This window comes from Artemia franciscana, chromosome 8, assembly GCF_032884065.1.
Source record: "Artemia franciscana chromosome 8, ASM3288406v1, whole genome shotgun sequence".
Classification (NCBI taxonomy): Eukaryota; Metazoa; Arthropoda; class Branchiopoda; order Anostraca; family Artemiidae; genus Artemia; species Artemia franciscana.
Window position 1 is genome coordinate 9,689,689 of NC_088870.1, and position 20,040 is coordinate 9,709,728.

A 20,040-nucleotide genomic window follows, 5' to 3' on the forward strand; every position below is an offset into this window, starting at 1 on the left:
ACTTGTTGTATTGTTATTTTATGTTCATAAAAAATTTTTATGTTCTTTTATTTCTTTGTGAAAATTATTGAATGTTGATTTTTTATTTCGCCGTGAAACTTCATGAAATTTGCTGTATTTTGATTTTTCTCTTCACGAAGCTTGTTTAGTGTTGATTTTTTCTTCATCAAACATTTTGCATATGGATTTTTTTCGTGAAATATATTGAACCCAAGACCCATGTGTGCGTAATAACGTCTCAGGAGGCTAGTAGCTTCATTAATATCCCCACATCGACTGTGCTTAAGCCTGGAGCCCCCTCATTACTCTTACTTAGCAATCTTTTCGTTACCACGGGCTGTTTGATTGAGAAGGATGTTTATTTCTTTTTATTTAACGTCTGATTATTTTTCAAATAAAGCCGGTATATCTGGTTAACTCTAGGAAAAAATCTTCCCCTTGCAAGAGACTCCACCCTAAAAGGCTCCTTCCACCCAAAATACAACTCCCTACCCCGTAAATTCCCTTTGGAATATTTAATTCATCTCTGAAAATTTCCCCGATATTTTTTTTGCAGAAGAGTCAGGCTTAAAATCCTCTTTAGCATTTACACCCTCCCCTCGTAAAATTCCCACTAGACAAATCCACCCTAACTGAAAAACCTGTTTCCCGTAGTTTTTTTTTGACAATTCAGGCGGAAAACTCTCCTTTACATATTTTTATTTGAAAAAGACTTTAATTTCTAATCGTTTTCTGATCGCTCCGAAAAAACCCTACTTAAGAGGAAATTATTTCCCGAAATCTAAACCCGCTGGAAATATCCAATGAATTATACCCTGGCATATCTTTTCGTGCAAAATTAAGTTGACATGAGAAAGTAAGAAAAATTAATTTAACTTTGTATTGAAATTCTGTCAAATCCCCTATTGTAAAATTTTCTTTAGAAACTTCCCTCCTCATGAAAATTTAGGCCCTTGGAAACCTACCCCAACCATAAAATCTCTCTTCTATCGATAAATGTGTCTACTTCTCGATAGTGAATACCTTGCACAAACAATAGAAACATTTCTGGTTATAGATCTTTCCCCACGGGCTTTAGGGGATAATAGTACTCCAAAAGCCTAATTCTTGAATCTCTGAATTATGATAAATGCATAAGCTATCTTAAGACATTTATGAATCGACTTTGGAGAAAAAGGTTGAGAGAGTGTGTTTTTTGCTCCCCAGTCCTTTTGATCACTTTATAAGAGCCCTAGCACTTTCAATTTCAATTCGTATGTACCCTATCCCAATCTTCAAGCGTAGTTAGTTCGATAAAATCACCCTTTCTTTTTTGGTCCGTTAAAAAATGAGAGATTAAGACTAAGTTTGAGATATCAACCTCCCCAGATTGCCAACAAGTATAAGGCTATTTGATGGAGCAACTTGATCTTCATCACTCTATATTCATATAAAATGAAATTGAAAAAAATAGTTCTTATCGCCTCAAATAGCGGGGATTGAAAGAATTATTGATTTAATTATGGTTATTTTTAAATCCCTTCCTTATCTCCATTATTCAATGTTTCTTTGTTTGTTTTTTACATTACTTCTTTTGTCTTTTATTCTTCTTTTTCTCTTTTTCACAAGTAAGAAATGGATATTTTGTAAATTGAGGTAAGAGAGTTGAAGTCACAATAATGTGTTCTTAGATTAGATTCTTCCTTAGGTTAAGAGGTCTTATGAATTTTTAACCCGTAGGGTGAGTTATTTTTCAAGCTTCATGATTTTTCAATAGTTAAATATATGTGTGGTATACCATACATTGGTATTTTTATATTTTTGAAAATATATAGGGGCTTCCTCTTGTCAACTTTTGTAAATTGAGGTAAGAGAGTTGAAATTGCAATAATGTGATCTTAGTTGACTTCTCCCTTAGGTTAAGGGATCTTAAGAATTTTCAACCCATATGGTGAGTATTTTTCAAGTCTAACAATTTTTGAATAGTTAAAGATACGTTTGGTATGTCAAACATTGGTATATTTGATGTTTTCGAAAATTTTATGCTGGATTTGCCTTGTCGAGTTTTGTAATTTGAGGTTAGAAAGTTCGACTCACAATAATGTGTTCTTACATTATTTGTTTCTTAAACTATAGGTGGTATGTAAATTATTGGTACATCTGATGTCTTTAGACATGTATGCTGGCTTTCTCTTGTCGAGTTTTGTAAATTGACGTAAGAAAGTTGAAATCACAATAAAGTGTTCTTATATTAGTTTCTTCCTTAGGTTAAGGGGTTTTCTGAATTTTTGACGCCTATGGTGATTTATTTTTCCAGATTCATAATTTTTGAATCAAAAGTATCTCCGGTATGCCAAACATTGGAATATATGATGTTTTCGAACATGTATGCTGGCTTCCTCTTGTCAAGTTTGTAAATTGAGGCATAAAGTTTAAATCGCAATAATATATTCTTAGATTTGTTTATTCCTTAGGTCAAGGGGTCTTAAGAATTTTCGACCCCCATCGTATTTTTTTTTCAATATTCATGATTTTTTAATAGTTAAGTGTATGTGTGGTATGTCAAACATTGGTATATCCGATGTTTTCGGATATTAATGCTAGCTTCCTTTTGTAAATTTGGTATATTGAGATAAAAGAGTTGAATTCGTAAAATTGTGCTCTTAGATTAGTTTTTTATTAAGTTAAGGGGTCTTATGAATTTTGACTCCTACAGCGAGAAAAATTTTCAGATTTTATGATTTTTGAACTGTTAAAGATACAGAAGGTATGCCAAACAAAGGCATATCCGATGTTTTCGAACATTTATGCTGGCTTCCTCTTGATCAATTAAACAATATCATCACTCTCATTTCAATTTACATAACCATGATATAACATCCAAGTATATGTCAAATGCTTAACAATAATATTCCCAAAAGCTTATTTCCAATAATTGATGATCTCCCTTCCATGGCAAATATTTCCAGGAATAGGAAACTCACGATCTACAGCTTTATCGATATAGAAACTTTGTGGAGAATTCTTCTCACAGGAAACCGCCCATATCATAGACTTTATTTTCCAGAACACAACATTGGGAATAATTTGCTGGCATTTGCTATTAACGTGTCATTTTGTTGTGGGAATTTCCGGTCTCACATTTGACTCATAGAGCGGACAAAAACCTTTGTTGTCATCGGATTTTAAAGGCTCCCTGATGAAAAAATTAAAAGGAAATCTCGAAAAATATATCTTGAAGAAAAAGTATGTCCAAGTAAAAATATCATGAGGAAAAAAACACCTTGTGGACAAAAGCACCTTGACAGAAAAAACACCTTGAAAGAAAAAAATGCCTTGAAGAAGAATACGTAGTGAAGAAAAATAAAATCTATAGATTTACATAGAGCCAACGCTACCCCATCCTAAGTTACAACTGGGGGGCTTCACAATTTAATAGATACCGCTAAGCTCTAGCAAAATAAGTCACGCGAGATTACGTTATCCTCAACATACGTACACAATTACGTAACAAACAAAGAAATCTCGAAGAAGAAAACATTCCCTCTTGCTTAAAAAATGTTTACAATTGTATCACGTAATATACAGGTGTACTATAGTATTAAGTAAGACCCAGGTCAGCGTCATAATGTCTTGAGGAATTAGCAGCTCCAATAGTATACTTTATTGTCACTGCTCATGTTTTTTTTTATTCCATTTTTTTCCAAGGCTTGACTTGACGTATTTAATAGCAAAAAAACACTACGAATAAATTTGTACAAAGAAGACAGAGAGGCATCTCGGTATGTCTTCTTTAACAATAAAGAAACTAAAAAATATAAATTTTATTTGAAAAGGTCTCACAGAGAAGAGAGGAAAAGAAAGAGAGAAAGATAGAAAGAAGTAAGAAAAAGAAGAATAAAAGACAAAAGAAGTAATGTAAAAAACAAACAAAGAAATATTGAATAATTGAGATAAGGAAGGGATTTAAAAATAACTATAATTAAATCAATAATTCTTTCAATCCCCCCTATTTGAGGCGATAAGAACTATTTTTTTCAATTTCTTTTATATGAATATAGAGTGATGAAGATCAAGTTGCTGCATCAAATAGCCTTATACTTGTTGCCAATCTGGCTAGGTTGATATCTCAAACTTGGTCTTGATCTCTCATTTTTAACCGACCAAAAAAGAAGCGGTGATTTTATCAAACTAACTACGCTTGAAGATTGGGATAGGATACATATAAATTGAAATTAAACGGTCTAGTGCTCTTATAAAGTGATCAAAAGGACTGGGAAGCAACTAACACCCTATCTCACCCTTTTTACCCCAAGTCGACTTATAAATGTTTTAAGATAGCTATTGCATTTATCATAATTCAGAGATTCAATAATTCGGCTTTTGGGGCACTGTTACCCCCTAGCTAATTTTTGAGCTCGTTACACGAGCTAAAAAAATTGAGGCTCTTTTTAAATTTTATTAAATTGCTTAAATTGTAAAAAACTGGTGATTGCACAATTATTTCGATATATTTTGACAATGGATTAAAGCAATTTGAAAACCTTAAAAACAGAAAACCAAACCAATTAAAGTCATCAATTCGATCCAAAAATAATATAGCGTTGTCGGGACCAAGAATACAAGGGACAATGAGAATCCATATATGAAAGCCTGCAGCGTTCCATTCTGGGGCCCGCGGGGACCAGTAACAAAGTTGCCCGGACCCAGCACTGTCTGTGGTTAGAACACAAGGGACAACGAGAATCCACCCGCGGGGACCGGTGGCAAAGCCGCCTGGACCCAGCACTGTCTGTGGTTTGAACCCAAGGGACAATGCGAATCTATATATAGAAGCTTGCCGCGTGCCATGATGGGGCCCTGCAGCGAAGCGCTGGGACCTAGCACTGTCTGCGGTCTGAACATAAGGGATAATTAGAACCCATATGTAAAAGCCTTCAGCGTGCCATACATGGGCCCTGCCGGGATCCAGCACTGTCTTTGGTTAGAACACAAGGAACAATGAAAATCCATATATAGAAGCCTGCCGCGTACCATGCTTGAGCCCGATGGCCAATCCGGCGGGACCCAGCACTGTCTGCGGTTAGAACACAAGGGACAATGAGAATACATATATAGAAGCCTGCTGCGTGCCAAGCTGGAGACCGGCGGCGAAGCCGCTGGGACCCAGCTAGTTACTAAATAATTTAAAAGATGCTTTTTTTCAAGATTTCATTTTCTTCAAGGCATTTTTCTTTAAAGGCGTTTTTGAAGAAGGATTTTTTTTCTTCAAAATTTTCTTTTAATTAAGACGTTTTTTTTACTTCGAGGCATTTTAATCAAGATTTTTCCTGAGGAGGATCCTTTTAATACATCATCATAGATTTTTTCCGCCTTAGGAATTGAGTATAAGACCAGAAATCTCCCTAATGTAACTCTGCCTTAGAAAATTGCACCAATATGCAATTGATGTTGTTATGATTTGGGTAATACTTTCGATGCAAATTATTCAGTAAAGCCATTGATTGCATGTCTATCATCCATTCCCCCTCGAGAGTGTGCTAAAATTCATATGTATAATTGACTAATAATCTATTAGACACACCTATCAGTTTTATTAATTTTCTAACGTGAGACAGACGATACTCTGTTTTGATTCTCAAATGATTTTGTAAGACACAGACTTTTTATTGTATATACGAGTTTTATTAATGAACAAACTCATAAACATTATAAAATCAAACAATCACAGAAAAGGTAGTTAAAACTCAATAAATAGTAGAACAAAACATGAAAAAGCTGATAAAATATAAGCAAAAAGTGTGAATTAAAGAAAGGAGGGAAGCCTTGCAGGCAATTCCAGGAGGAGGGGAGGATTTTTAATAGAGGTAAATTTAAACAATAATAAAACATATTTCTGAGAGGTTTTAATGAAAGTATTTCTTTTTTAAGTGAAAATTGATTGATAAGCACACATTTAAATAATATTTTTCTTTTTATTAAGCCTAGTCTTGTTAGAGGTAAATTTAAGCCACATTAAGTGATATTTTTGACCTTTTAATGGGAACGCCCAATTTCTTAAGCCACGCCTAGGCCTTCCTAGTTGACAATTAACAATCATGAGGTTTCAGATAGAAGAAAAAATGCAACAAATTTCACGAAGACATAAATCAAGATACATATATTTTCTTGAAGTGATAATCCATCTCCGACAAGATTCACGAACAAAAAATCCGTATGCAACATGATTCATGAAGAAAAAATCAACATTCAAAAATTTCCACGTAGAAAAATATCAAGATACATTTCTAAACATTAGAAGAAAAATCAACAAGCGAAAAGTGTCACGAAGAAATAAAATCAACATACAATAAGTTTCACGAAGACAAATTAAAATTACAGCAAGTTTTGACGATTAAAAAATTAACGTGTAACAAGTTTCAAGAAGGGAAAATCATCATAAGAAAGGTTTCAGGAAAAAACATAAATACAAAAAAATACAATAAGTTTCGGGAAGAAAACAAAATGAAATACAGTAATTTTCACAGAAAAAATCAACATACGAAAAGTTTGATTGATACAAAAATCTATATGCAAAATGTTTCGCAAAGAAAAAAAAAACATAAAACAAGCTCAATTGCAATAAGCCAACATACAAAATGTTTCACAAAGAAAACCAACATAAGATAAGTTTCACGAAGGAAGAACAAACAAAGTACACCAATTTTCGAGCAAATACATATAAAAATACAATAAGATTCCAAATTACCATTCAACAAGTTTCACGAAGAAAAAAAAATCTATATACAACAAGTTTCACGAACAAAAAGTCAACAATCATTTTTCATAAGGTAAAATAAAAATACAACATGTTTCGCGAAGAAGAAGAATCAACATACATTTTCACGAAAACAATTCAAAATGAAACAACTTTCAGGAAGAAAAATCCACAAGCAAAATGTTTCACGAAGAAAAAATCAACATTAAACAAGCTTCGTGAAGAGAAAAATCAAAATACAGCAAATTTCATAAAGTTTCACAGAGAAAAAAAAATCAGCATTCAATAATTTTCACAAAGAAGAATATAGCATAAAAATATTCCATGAACATAAATAACAATAAAACAAGTTTCACGAAGAAAAAATCAACACACCAAAAATGAACACATACCATCTACAGTATGGTTCGTGATTCAAGTTCTCTCATACCTATAAACAAACAAATATATTCTGGCGAGCCGCAGTTTCTACTCTTGGCATACAATCAGGCTATATTATATTCTATTCTACCTTATCCAAACCATACCCGATGATTTGCGTGTTGTCACTGATAGTTTTGACCATGAAATTACTGTGTATTCACAAGTGAACATTAAAAAATAATCATTAGTTGTCATTACGATACTGATGAAACTACATGAAAACAGAAATTTATTTTTTCATCTTGGGTAATTCAAATAGGAAGGCTGTACTGAAACGTGTTATTGACAATGAATTAATTAATCTCCTATGTGAGTTCTGTTTAAATCTAACTGAAAGCAATAGTCATCTGCAAAAAGCATTTAAGCAACAGAAAAAGCAACATCGTTCATTTGTACATACGACCTAGCTTGCAAAAACAAAGAGAAAGAATTTTAAAAGAAAAGGACTGGTTCAAGCGGGCGATAGATTTTCTTACTGTTACTGTTAATAATTGACTTAGTTAGAAACAGTATTCTCTAGCAAAGCAAATTTAGTAACAATGAGGAAATTGTCAACGAAATAATAATTAATATAGCTTCAAGATACCCTTTGACATGTCGATAGCCATAAACCCTACTTTGAAAGACCAATCAAAGAAAATATCATTGATGACAGCCACTCTGAATGTTATGAGACTTTGAAGCCATCAACATAAGGAGAACATTTATCTAAAGCATTTGCAAGTATTGCAGATTTAATACCCCAATAGTATCGTGAGTAATATAAAAGACTCTCGACATATCTAGCTGACAATATATACAAATTGATGAAAAACAGAATAAAAGTTATTAATCAATGGTAAGACCTACAATCTAGTCGATTTGGTATAAGATTCGTTTGCTAATCGTAAAGGACTTGATTCAATTTATAGTCATTTGTATAAATTTTTTAAGTAATCAAACTTCTAAATAAGTCTTATTTGGAATAAACACACTTTAAATATAAAACTTGAAACTTTTTTGTATCCTCACCGACGGTACCTGTGTAGCACAGGTATCGATATTCTGATTAAAGCTTTTTCCCATTGTATATTTTAGTAGCAGATCTTTTAACTCTAGACGAGCTTCAAATACATAACAATAGTCCATACAAGTATATTTTATTTTACAGTCAGTCTTTTCAGTTGCCATGCATATGCTCTTCCATTGCGCTTAAAGAGAGCTGATGAAGTTATTAGAGCTCTTGAATATATCACTGAACAAAATTTTGATAGAAAAATTCAAACAGATCGAGGAAGAAAATTTATTAATTCACATGTGAAAAAGGTTGTATTGAAATACTTTACAAAACTCTTTATCATGGCCATGCTGCGATATCGGTGGCATTCGCTGAACGTGATAAGAACTATTGGTTTTGAATCAAAGATATTCTATATTGAAAAAATACTGCTGTTTTTTTGCACTTTTCTTTGAGCTGATATTTATTGTTATCTTGATACTCCACGACTACGATCATTGGGCCATAGAATGAACCATTAAAGGGTTTATTCGTCAATGTCGGGCTTTCCCTGGCAACTGGTTATCTAAGCTGTTCTGCTCTTCAATACCCTAAAAAAAATACCTAAAAATACTGCTAAAAACAAAAATATTCCTGCTGCCACCGATTTTGTGTCCTCGACACTACACGATTTGGGCTCTGAGAAGGATTTTAAAGAAAGACTTTCACAAAATCTCAGGTCTTGCGCAGGATCTCTCAACAAGCGACTGAAGCCATCACAAAAAGGAAAAGGTTTAAAAAGGCGGAAAAACACTTCATCGTCCTTACTTAGGCCAGATGCAAAGAACATCACTCTTGTCAAAGAAGAAAAAGATACCAAAAGTAAAAAAAAATTATTGGAAAAATAGTTTCTTTTTCTAGAAATAACATATATACCACACAAAGGATCTCATCCCTCATTCACCTCATCATTATACCTTTTCAATGCAACAGATGTTGATGCAAGTGTAAAGCATGGTCACTATGAACGATTTTATCCGCAAGAACTACTCTCTGAAAACATTAATTTTAAAATTCATTCCAGTGAAGACTATTTCATAGGTTTGTCTTCCATATTTATAGGTTTTCATTTCTTCGTGAAAAAGTCTAATAATGAAAAACTAAGTGCTGTGAGGGACTATCCTATGAAAATTGTGTACTATATAATTTGCTTAGACAAAAAAGTCTCCACATAAATGGAATCATGGTGAACAAAAACAACAATCTATCAGATTATGCCAGTTACATACAAGTGATGCTGATGACTCTGTAGTCCTATAAAAAATTTAGAAATTTAGCCATTTGATTTTAATATAAATCGGATATGGATACTACCAATATACTTAGAGAGGCAACAGTAAGTGATTTACACTTAGCTGGGAAAATAAATCATGAAATATTTAATACACCTCAACGGTTGCCTCCCAATATTAAGTTTGAAATAAAGTTTTAACTTCCATTGTCCAATTTTATTTTGTAAAAAGTACATGCAACTGCGTCTGATGCAATAGTCTCTCTAACCTCGGCAATGCTTCATGTATGAAAACATAAGGTTATGAGGTCTATTTCTTTGAAATTTGAAAGATGAAAAACTAGTGGAAATAACATCAAACTGCTCGTATCCAAAACAATCATGAATCAATGACATATTGGGCTCACGTACCTAAGCCGGCCCTTTATTTACCAATGGCAAATATTCTTCCTATAAGGAAGATCAATACAGTGAATTGAATTTTAGAAGGAAGAGTAATTAAGTGGCGTCACAAAACCTTTTAGACTTTTTTTTTGTTTGGATAGGGTCTAGGTTGTATTTAAAAATATAAACAATATTTTTTTTTCAATTAGCATGTCATTGAATTGAGTAAATGCATCTGGCCTACGACTTAAAAGCTTTATACAATAGTCCCAAGAATGAGAATTTTTTCACTATTTCATTAGGCATTCTTTGAGAGAGAATTTTCTTTTGAACATATAACTCTTGATAATGACGAATTAAAATCAAATATTTTTCCAAAGTCACAAAATTCTGCATGTTTTTTATCTCAAAGCCAACCATTTTTAATCTTGACCCTCATTGCTGATTTTAAACTAACAAAGAATGAAGATTCTCTCTACCTTCTCATTGCTAGTAAAATATCCAACAAAAAAAATTTGAATGGAATAGTCACAAACTCACTCGTCTTTTATATATTAATTATGATGCATTTAATCCATTTTGTTTTTTTTATTCACATTTTATTCACTTTTGCTGTGAAACATAACTGTTCCTCAAAATTGAATATGCTCAATAATATTGCATATTTGGCAAGCATCTCGTCCCAGTTTTGGGCTACCCAACATTCCCTTGCAATTTCTGCGGCCACGCAAGGTACTCTAGGATTATTTTAAAATTGTTAACACTTTCAATATACAATAGAGTGAAAGCATCCATTACTAAAGAAATATGATAAGAACAACATCTACGATGTTGACACAATGAACTCTTATCCAGTGTTTAGGTATGTAGAGCGTAAGATCTAACAAGTCGCGCACGATTACGTCATCCTCAACATCGGTAAGTTTTCTCCTATTACGTAACATACAAGTATACTATAGTGTTACTTAAGACCTAGGTGCGTTTAATAATGTTTTGAGGGACAAGCAACTCCATTAGTATACTCCCTATCTGTGTCGTAGAAAACCTTGTGGGAATACTATTAATCTTTTCTTCTGATATTGTTAAACTACCCTTCTTGCTACCTGCATAAGCGTAGTGGGCTTAGGTTTTTCAACTATTTCTCATTATTAACAGAAAGTTGCAAGTTTAAACCTTAATATCTTCCTTAGACACAACAGACCTGCCGTTTGGATAAATACTACCAAAAATACTAAAACCAACAAAGGCACGAATTTATGGCGAACAAATTTTATTTTGTTCAAAATTTTGATTTTGTTCGTTTAAAGTTTTAATGTTGTTCCTTACTTGCAGTTGAAAAAACTGTTTTTATTTGATTCCTCTAAGGAATAAAACGGGTAAGGAAACTATTACTATTTTTTACTGATTTATTTAAAAATAGAAAAACTAAAAAATTACAAACAGATAAAGGTAAAGAATTCTTTATGAAAAGGTTCAAGTATTTTTTAAGATTCAGGAAATCCATTGGTTCTCATCTGAAAATGAATTGAAAGCTCAAAATGTTGAACGGTTTAATAGAACAATCAAAGAGTAATTATGGAAAGATTTTACTCATAACAACACAAAACGATGGATAGATGTATTACCCTCTCGTGTTGACAATTAGAACTATTTTTATCATCAATTCATAAAAATTAAACCAATAAAAGCGAGTAAAAAAGAAAATGAAAAAGATTTCTACACCAATTCATTTCCAGATGTTGAAAGTTCTAAAACTATCAGTAAACAAATTCAATGTTGAGGAGTAGGTTAGAACGAATTTAATTAAGGGTGTTTTTGATAAAGGTTACCTACCAAATTCCAGTGAAACATATAATCCGTGTAACGTATGAACTGTCAGATAAAACTGGTGAACTCATTATTGATGGTTCTTACGAAAAAGAAATCTCGAAAGTAGTTCAATAAAAATTTTCATTCTATAAATGGATCCTATAAAGTTCAATAAATTATTAGCGAGTATAGAGAAAATTAGGGAAATACAAAAAAATATGTTCAGGAACAATCCTCAGAGCAATCTGGATTTCGTGAATGTGCTGAAAAGTTGCTCCAAGTGTTTAGTCTTAAATCTTAAAAAGATTCCGTCTTTTAATTTTGTGTGGAGTGGGTCTTATTGATTTTTTTTCAGTAGATGTGGTTTCTATTTCGATAATGGTTAATATTCCTAACCGTTCATGTTGCCTGAGTTAAGTTTCGACGGTTTGCTTTCAGTGTCTTCCCTTGCTCGGAGTATAATAATTTTAATTGGTTCCCAGACCTTCTTGGGACATAAAAGCAAATCGAAGTTTCTAATGAATATCATCAATTTTAAAACGTTATTCCTTTTCGTTAACAAGACAATTCGAGAAGAAAAATTGTGGGTGTTGTGGGATTTTGTGCTCTTTAAAAATATAAATTTTTTGGATTTACTTGAAACTTGGAAATTTTGATATACCCATTTGTTTTTTTATAAGAAGGTGGAATTAAATGGATATATAAACAGGCTTACAGTTGGCTACTTTCACAAACAGGGTAAAAATAACTGAACTTGTACTAAAGCTGCTAGAATAATCAAAATGAAATATTTAGAAACATTATCTTAGAGCTACCCGTTAAAATTAAGTGAGAGTGACTTATAGTACGAAAAAGGGTTAAAACAAACCTCAAACGTAAAAATGAAGAAAATATAGCTTCAGAGGGATTTTATCGTTGTTTGGGTAAAAACAGTAGAGTTTCTGAGTTTTTTTCCGGCTTTTAGCCGAAAATATAGAATAAGGCTCCTTTCCTCTGCAATACATAAATTAACAATAGAAAAACGTGAAAATACGTTAATATAGCAATTACATTTACAAAATTGCACAGAGTAAAAAACTGAAAATTAAAGGTTTTCTTACACATGATGCAAGTTTGCTCTGATTGCATGTCTGCTACTACTAACAACTCACTAAACACTAATTTATTATAAACCTCTGTTTATACACCCAGCCAAGAAATTCACATTTCTCTCAATTGTTTTCATACTACATCCTCCCATCCCGTTTAAGATTGACTTATTTTGTGTTTTACTTTTGATTGTTTGCACACAAAAACGATTTTTGGCTATCTTGAAGAATTTGTTGTTGCTAAGAGGAGACAGTTTAGATTTAGGTATCAGAAGGAAACATTTGGGAAAGTTTAGGCAGGAGGCAGGCCCCTACTTTTGCCCTATGTGTGGCAGGGAGGATGAAAATTTAGTTCATTTTGTATCCGAGTGTGAAGAGCTGTCTGAGTTGCGGAAGGAATGTTTTGGACGAGTGTTGGGGAATGAATGCTGGTTAAGGGAGCGAATGGCTGAGAGGAATGGATATGCTATTAAACAGTTGTGTAAGTTTCTTCGGTTAGGCATTAAGCATCGGGAATCATGTTCGAGGAGTTAGCTTGGTAAGAGTTTATTTACGGGTGTTTCTGAATTCATAAAGTGTTTGAAAATTTGTTTGCTTGTTTAAATTGTTTGTAATTAGGTGCTTGTTTAAAGTTGTATGTGTTTGCTATGGCCTCCATGCTTTTTTTGCAAATAAATATTATCTTCCTTCAAATGTAAAACGGTCCTATTCATCACATTCATTTTTCTTGCTCTAGCCATATAAAGTGGAATTGAACAATTTTTCAACCATATATTGAACTATATTATAGACTGAACTATGCTGTTAGATATATAGCTGGTTAGAAGAGTACCCCAAATCATCCGTAGGCTGATTTTGCAAATCTTCTAGAAAGAATCCAGCAAATTTTCCTCTTTCCTTTGGAGCACGCTCGCTTCTAAGTCATCCTTGACCATTGCCATTGCTATAGCAACCAATGGTCTAATCTTGGTTTTCAGATTTTTGCGTTTCCAAAGGGGGACCCTGCTCCTCAGTCTTGTAAGAAAAAACAACAAAATCACCATGGGAGGGTTAGCAAGCCTAACAAAGCAAGTACAAATTCTTTATTAGTCAAATTTTTATGGATATCGTCTGGTTCTTGGACCAAGCTTGTCCGGTTGATACTTTGATCCCAGGAACAGTAGTTAAATACAGTTATTTTAAATTCCCCTCATCTGGTTTGTGCTGAGGAATTGATTTATTTTCCTGTGGCTGCCTTAGTAGATTATTACTAATTTATGTTGCTCACTCGGAAGCAAAACAACGAAAACAATAATTCGTACGGATATACTGATATCAAGGACTTAGTAATGAGAGAAAGGGACAATCAAGGTGAACTAATAATATGTATGGGGCTGAATTTTATGCAAATGGATTTTAAAGTGGGAAAAAACGAGGATCACGTTATTTGTTGCAGTTTGGACTTTTATGATAGCATTAAAATTTTCAAAGCGAAGTGTAATCTTTGGAGTAAGATTGTACCAAATGAGTCGGTCCCTAAGCCGGTCGAAACTAATGCAAAACTGCATAATCCAAAAAGCATTTTTACCTTTTCTGCAGATGTAATGCTGATAGTGCTAAGTTTCCTTTTTTTTAATTGGCTGCCCAACCGATGTACCATGTATTCTAGCTGTGGCTCACTCTATCCTTTCAGCTAGAGTTAGTGAGCTTGACAAACTACTTAATTTCATTTCGGCTCATTTGGCTGCACATGTTTGATCAGCGGCGTGGCGAGTTATTTGGTTTGGGATGGGGTTCGGAACGTGACTCTATATGCTGAACCCCGAATTCAGCTCTAAATAGGAACCCAGAGAAATCTGGCGAACGTAAGACAGAAGGGTGTACGAAAAGACAAGACGGCCGGCCGCAATTCATTGCACTTCTGGGTCAAAGGTCCACGAAACAGTGATCAGCGCAGCCGGTTTTGACCTTAAGGGTCTAGTGCTGTCACATTTATAGCTAGAACTTCGCTAAGCTTCCATCAGCTACTGCTGTGAATGCTGTTATCCCTGATGATGTTAATGTTATAATAAACAAGTTACCTTCTGAAGTGAACAATCCATCAAGGCGTAAGCAATTGCTTCTAGGTCATATCACGAGTGTCCAGACTCCTTGTGGAAAATCAGTAGTTAAGCTGGATAAAACTGTCACCAAATATTTCAGCAATTGCCTGCCAAGCATATTGGAGAATACTATTGTAAAAGTCTCCGATCGTAAACAACTTAGTATTTCTGTCAATTTGTACGCTGACTTTGATGTGTTGGTATTTAAAGAGAGGCCAGCAGTCGAAAAGGCTGTGAAGGCTAGGAGATCTCGTACTGTAATTCTCAGTTTCGTTGATGCTCGCTTGCCAGAGCCAGAAATAAGATATTATGTTAAAGTTAGGCACAACATTTTTCAAAATGACAGACTCTTAAGGCTCCTCAGATGTTGTGATAAGTGCTCTCCTCCCGACTATTTAAATGTGAATTGTCCAAGTTCCGTGAAAAAATGTGGTCATTTTTAGGCTCACATTCTTCAACTAAAGAATCGGCCTATCACTGTAACCCCTTATGCGCAAACTATGGCAGAAACCATGTTTCATATAACCTACGGCTTAGAAATTACGTGATAACGCTGTGCAAAAGCAAAGTATTACTAGGATATCATGAATCTCTGAAATCTCTCACCAGTTTAGTAAAGCATTAATGACATAAAAGATAAGGATATCATTTCTGAGAATTTGATACTTTAGGATTTTTCATGATGCTTTGTCGGAGTAGTGCCTATAGATTATTTATTGCTCAAACTTGACCGATTAATGGTTGGCCCTTTGATGGCCTAGCATGTATAGTGAAGGATGTGATAATTGTGTCTTAGTTTTATTCAGATATTATTATATTGGCTATTCGCATTGGAAATACCATTTTCAAAAACTGTCATTTTTCGTATGATAAAAGAGACACTAGATATTTTTCGTCTTTCAACATAGTTTATAAGAAGTTGAGATTCCTGATCTCCACTGTTGCTTCAAAAGGTCCGAGTTGGGTCATGCTTGGTGACTTTAACTGTGAAGTCATGAGTAGTTGTTCTCGTAGTGACGCTTTATTTAATGCTCTACCAAACGCCTTCCATACTGTGACCAAGAACTTAATTTTGTCCTATATCCATCAATCTGGTTCGAAAACTAGAATTGGGAATTTTATTTGCTGTTCTGATACAGCCAATTCTCAGATTTTGATGGATGAGGATATCAGTGCTACTGATCTCCTTCCATTTTCTACCATTTTCTCTATTACTGATTGCCCAAAAACCGAAGACAGTTTAAATGGTATTGATTTAAAAAAAAAGACGAAAATGGCCCTTAAGAAGTGGCTTCTTCAGTGTCAATATAGTGGTGTGTATTTTCCGAAGTCTAATTATGAGTGGAAAAAATTTGTTAATAGTGCAAAGTTTGATACTATTGATCTTACGTGTATGAACGTGGTAGTGAGATTCTATGTATGCACTAGACCCTTCAAACGTTTTTGACACTGTTGTTTATAATCAAGTTTATTTTCTATTTATTCTAGTGGAATGAATCTTTCAGTTATATTTGTTTTGAAGTATGAACATGAGTATTTGCAGCTTAAATTAAATCAAGTGGATTGTATTTGTGTTTGATGCGGCGTGTGGCAAGGAGGGGCCCTATCCACATATATTTTGATTTGTGTACAGCCTACACTTTATCTTTTATTTGGTTTTTGATTTGGTACTATGAAACGTCAGATATTTCATATTTAGCTTACGCTGACGATAAATTAGTTGATTGAAATCTTCGTTGTCTAAAATGGTTGTTACGGCTGGTGATTCGCTTAGTAAAAATGGTTTAACTTTAAATACAGATAAATGCGAATATTTATGTTGTAACTCCCATGCACAATTACTCTCGCTTAAAAGTTCTGATTCACTATTACAATTGTTTGTTCTTTGAAATGGATTGATATTTCCATATGCTCCAGCAGTATGAGTGCATGTAATAAGCTTTTCGATGATTCTAGGAAATGAATTCAGATTGAATATTCTAAAATTTCGGCAAATATGGGAAATTTAAATGGAAAGCCTTATCTAGGTTACATTCAACTTTTTGTGATCATACTGTGCTTTTTCCTGTTGGTATTTTCAGTCTTCAAAAATCCAAGGATGCTGCTGTGTAGTTGTAGCCCCCTGAGGCCAACGCAATTGTACTCTGTTTCAAAGCTTTACAATTTACACCGTTGTTTCCTCCCAAGAAGTTCCAATTCCTTGAAGTCCATCCTTATGAGCTTTACCAATTTAGATTGGTCCATTGTAGATGGCAGAAAAAAGAAATATTTTGTCATCATAAATCTGTCGTGGCCATCTCAATTTTTTCCCATTATGTCTCTAGGAAGGTAAATAGAACTATATTTTTTCATACAAAATGTTATTTGGTATACACTCAGGCCAACAAACACCCAAAGACTTTCCTTAGACATTTCTTCTGGTAAATATATAAAACATCTATCTTCCAAAACAAATATCTTCCATAACGTCTAATTTTCAGAGCCAAACTTGATCGCTGTCATCACTGCAGTTTCTAATGTTCTAGTCTGAGATCGTTTATTTTTCTATTGTTTGAACTGTGAGGGAACACAATCGGCTCTCGATAGGTGTTACCTTTTTTGATCCTATCATTACCCAAATAAGACCTTTTTAACTTAATAAATGTATAGTTTAGATGACTTAGTCTGCTTAGTATTAGTTTTCAAATTTATTTTTGCTCCCTGAACGCTCTAAAACTCCAAAATTCATTACTTTTTCTAAAATTTGTATCTAGTATTCTCAAATCATCTGCATAATCTGGGTGTTGGATAATTCTACTTTCCTTTTCTTTCAGTTCCTTAGGACAAAGTCAATCAAAATAGTCAATATAAATTCGAATGAACCATAAAACTGCGTAACTCCAGCTTTAAAACCTATTTTCTAGCTTAAATGCTGCAAAAGTGTTCTTATAAATAGCTCTCGCATAGCACGATGGTATATTCGATTGCATATACGCTCTGATTCATTTTTGTTTTTATCCATCTATAGCTTTGATTTTACCTTTATTTAAGTATTTTAGGCGTACTGGTAATATTAGTTTTATCTAAATTTACCCTTAATTTATAGGGGTGACTCACCAGATTATGCAAATATGCCCAAATATCAGAGTGGCGATGTAGGAGAAAGTATCATATGGGAGGCGCAGGGCGCATACCCTGTAGAACCCTATAGAAGTGTTGCTGATATGGCTATCGTCAAATCTTCTGTGCCAGGTGGGCTTTCTTTTCTCTATCCCTCTCTCTCTTTTCCTCTCTCTCACTCTCTTTCTTTCTATTTCTCTCTGTTTTTCTCTCTATTTGATGCTGGGTGATTTGGGTAATTACAACTATTAAAGCTAAGATTTTAATGGTGGAGTTCTCAAGAGTTCCTCAGCCCCCTTAGTGTTGAGAAGCGTGTGGAACTAGATGAAAATACACTATTTACCTGCAGGCTGCTCAATTTGATACAGTTAAACAACCTGGACTTAATCGGGTGACAGGTAAAGGAACAACATACAAATATGTAGGGTACCTTCATAGAAAGTTTCGACCAAGGGGAACCTTATCCCTGTGGTTCCATAATAGATATTAGGACACCCTTGCCCAAGGGCTATAAGTATAGACGCAGGAGGAAGAAGGCTCCACTTAGCTAGGGCCAACAGCGTCTGCACACGTTCCTAGAGTTAAATACCTTTATTGTCCACTATGAAATCAAAAACTACGATGATTTTCTGGATTTTAGCCCACCCTGTAATGGACTAAATTCCAGAGTGACGCAGTAAATCATCGTGGAAGGATTATTTATTGAAAAAAAAACAGTAGCAGGGGTAGCAGGGCGTAAGATCCAGATCCTTGGAGAATGACCTCTGTAAAGGGCTGCAATGACCCGGTTGGGGTATTCGCAAGACTGGGGACCTTGGAGTCAATTCTATTCTCACTTTAAGAGTGGCACCACTCGTTAAAAGTAAAAGTATAGTCTAGTCGACGACACAGCTTGCACACGGGGATCTGTCTAATGGATAATTCTTCTGGGTTTGTCTGTTTTGGTAGGCGTATTAAGGCTGAAAAACCTCTTCGTAGCTAATATTTTCATTCATACCGGAGCCTCCATTCATACTGGAGGTTCCAGGGTCTGTTTTCTCTCCGTTTCGAAGCCGACTTCAGTACTTCGGTGTAGACTTCAGAAGGTTTGCTGGTCTCTATCGTGCAATGGTTAAATTTCGTTTAAGAAAAGAAACAGTACAACAGACGGCTACAATTTTGTAGGTGTTAAAATTTAGTTACATTTAATATAGCATTTTGTCGGAAAATGGCCCATAGGTTAACATTATATTCAGATGATCTTAAGACAGCTAACCATTTTGATTATTTTATTGTAAACTGAAGACTGTCAGGATCAATACAAGATACTAGGGTATATAATATTACTCTTATTGATTTGAAAAGTTAATGTTAATCATCTTGTAGTGTCTAGATTTAATTTAAAGCAGAAATTTCAAAAGGGTTTTATCTTCTGGGAAGTTATGACATTGGTAGACTCCAGGATGAGAATTTGGGAGAAAATTTTACAGAGCAGTTCAATACTAAATTGGAGAGTTTGAAATTTTGGAATGAAGAAGAAGGATGAAATAATCATAGGAAAATAATTTGTGAGGTTGCTTATTGTGTCTTAAGGAAGAAAATTAGAAACACAACTAGGAATATTAATTAAAAGGTTTTATGGTTAATACAGAGGAAAAGGGCCTTGCATAAGAATTATCCAAGTATCAGTTCAAATGAAAATAGAAGAATGTAAAGAAATTTGAGAGAGTATTAAAATATGGACTAATGAGGTACAAAGTGTAGACCATGGATAAAACTGTCGAGCATCTGGAACATGCAACTAAACAGCATAATCATAAAATATTGTGGTGGGGTGTTCATAAATTGAGAGGGAGTAGTCAATCTAGAATTGTGTGAGTTAAAGATAAGAACGTGGCAAAATCAGGGATGCAGATATTCAATCGAGTGAGAGGCAATTCTGGCATAACCCCCCTATTAAGATTGTATTCAAATGATGTTAGTTCATTTTTTTAATAGATAAGTCTATCTATCATCCGTCCATGCGTCATTCCTAGGGTAGAAGAACTAAGGTACATAGTTATAGAACTAAAATAGTCTTAAAACATATAGTTTTGAAGTGTTTAGTTAAATGGCTCGGGTAAACGGCGGGAGTAGACTCTCCTATAGGACAAATACTTGTTTGTTAGCTTTTA

General features: G+C 34.0%; 1 protein-coding gene across 1 annotated transcript in view; it reads left to right on the forward strand.

Annotated features, from left to right (window-relative positions):
• Positions 1 to 20,040, forward strand: part of LOC136029958 (caspase Dronc-like) — a 58,558-nt gene that overhangs the window by 22,517 nt on the left and 16,001 nt on the right. The window contains exon 3 of the mRNA XM_065708512.1: positions 17,874 to 18,019. Within this exon, the coding sequence (XP_065564584.1) occupies positions 17,874 to 18,019 (146 nt within the window). The remainder of the gene's footprint in view (positions 1 to 17,873; positions 18,020 to 20,040) is intronic.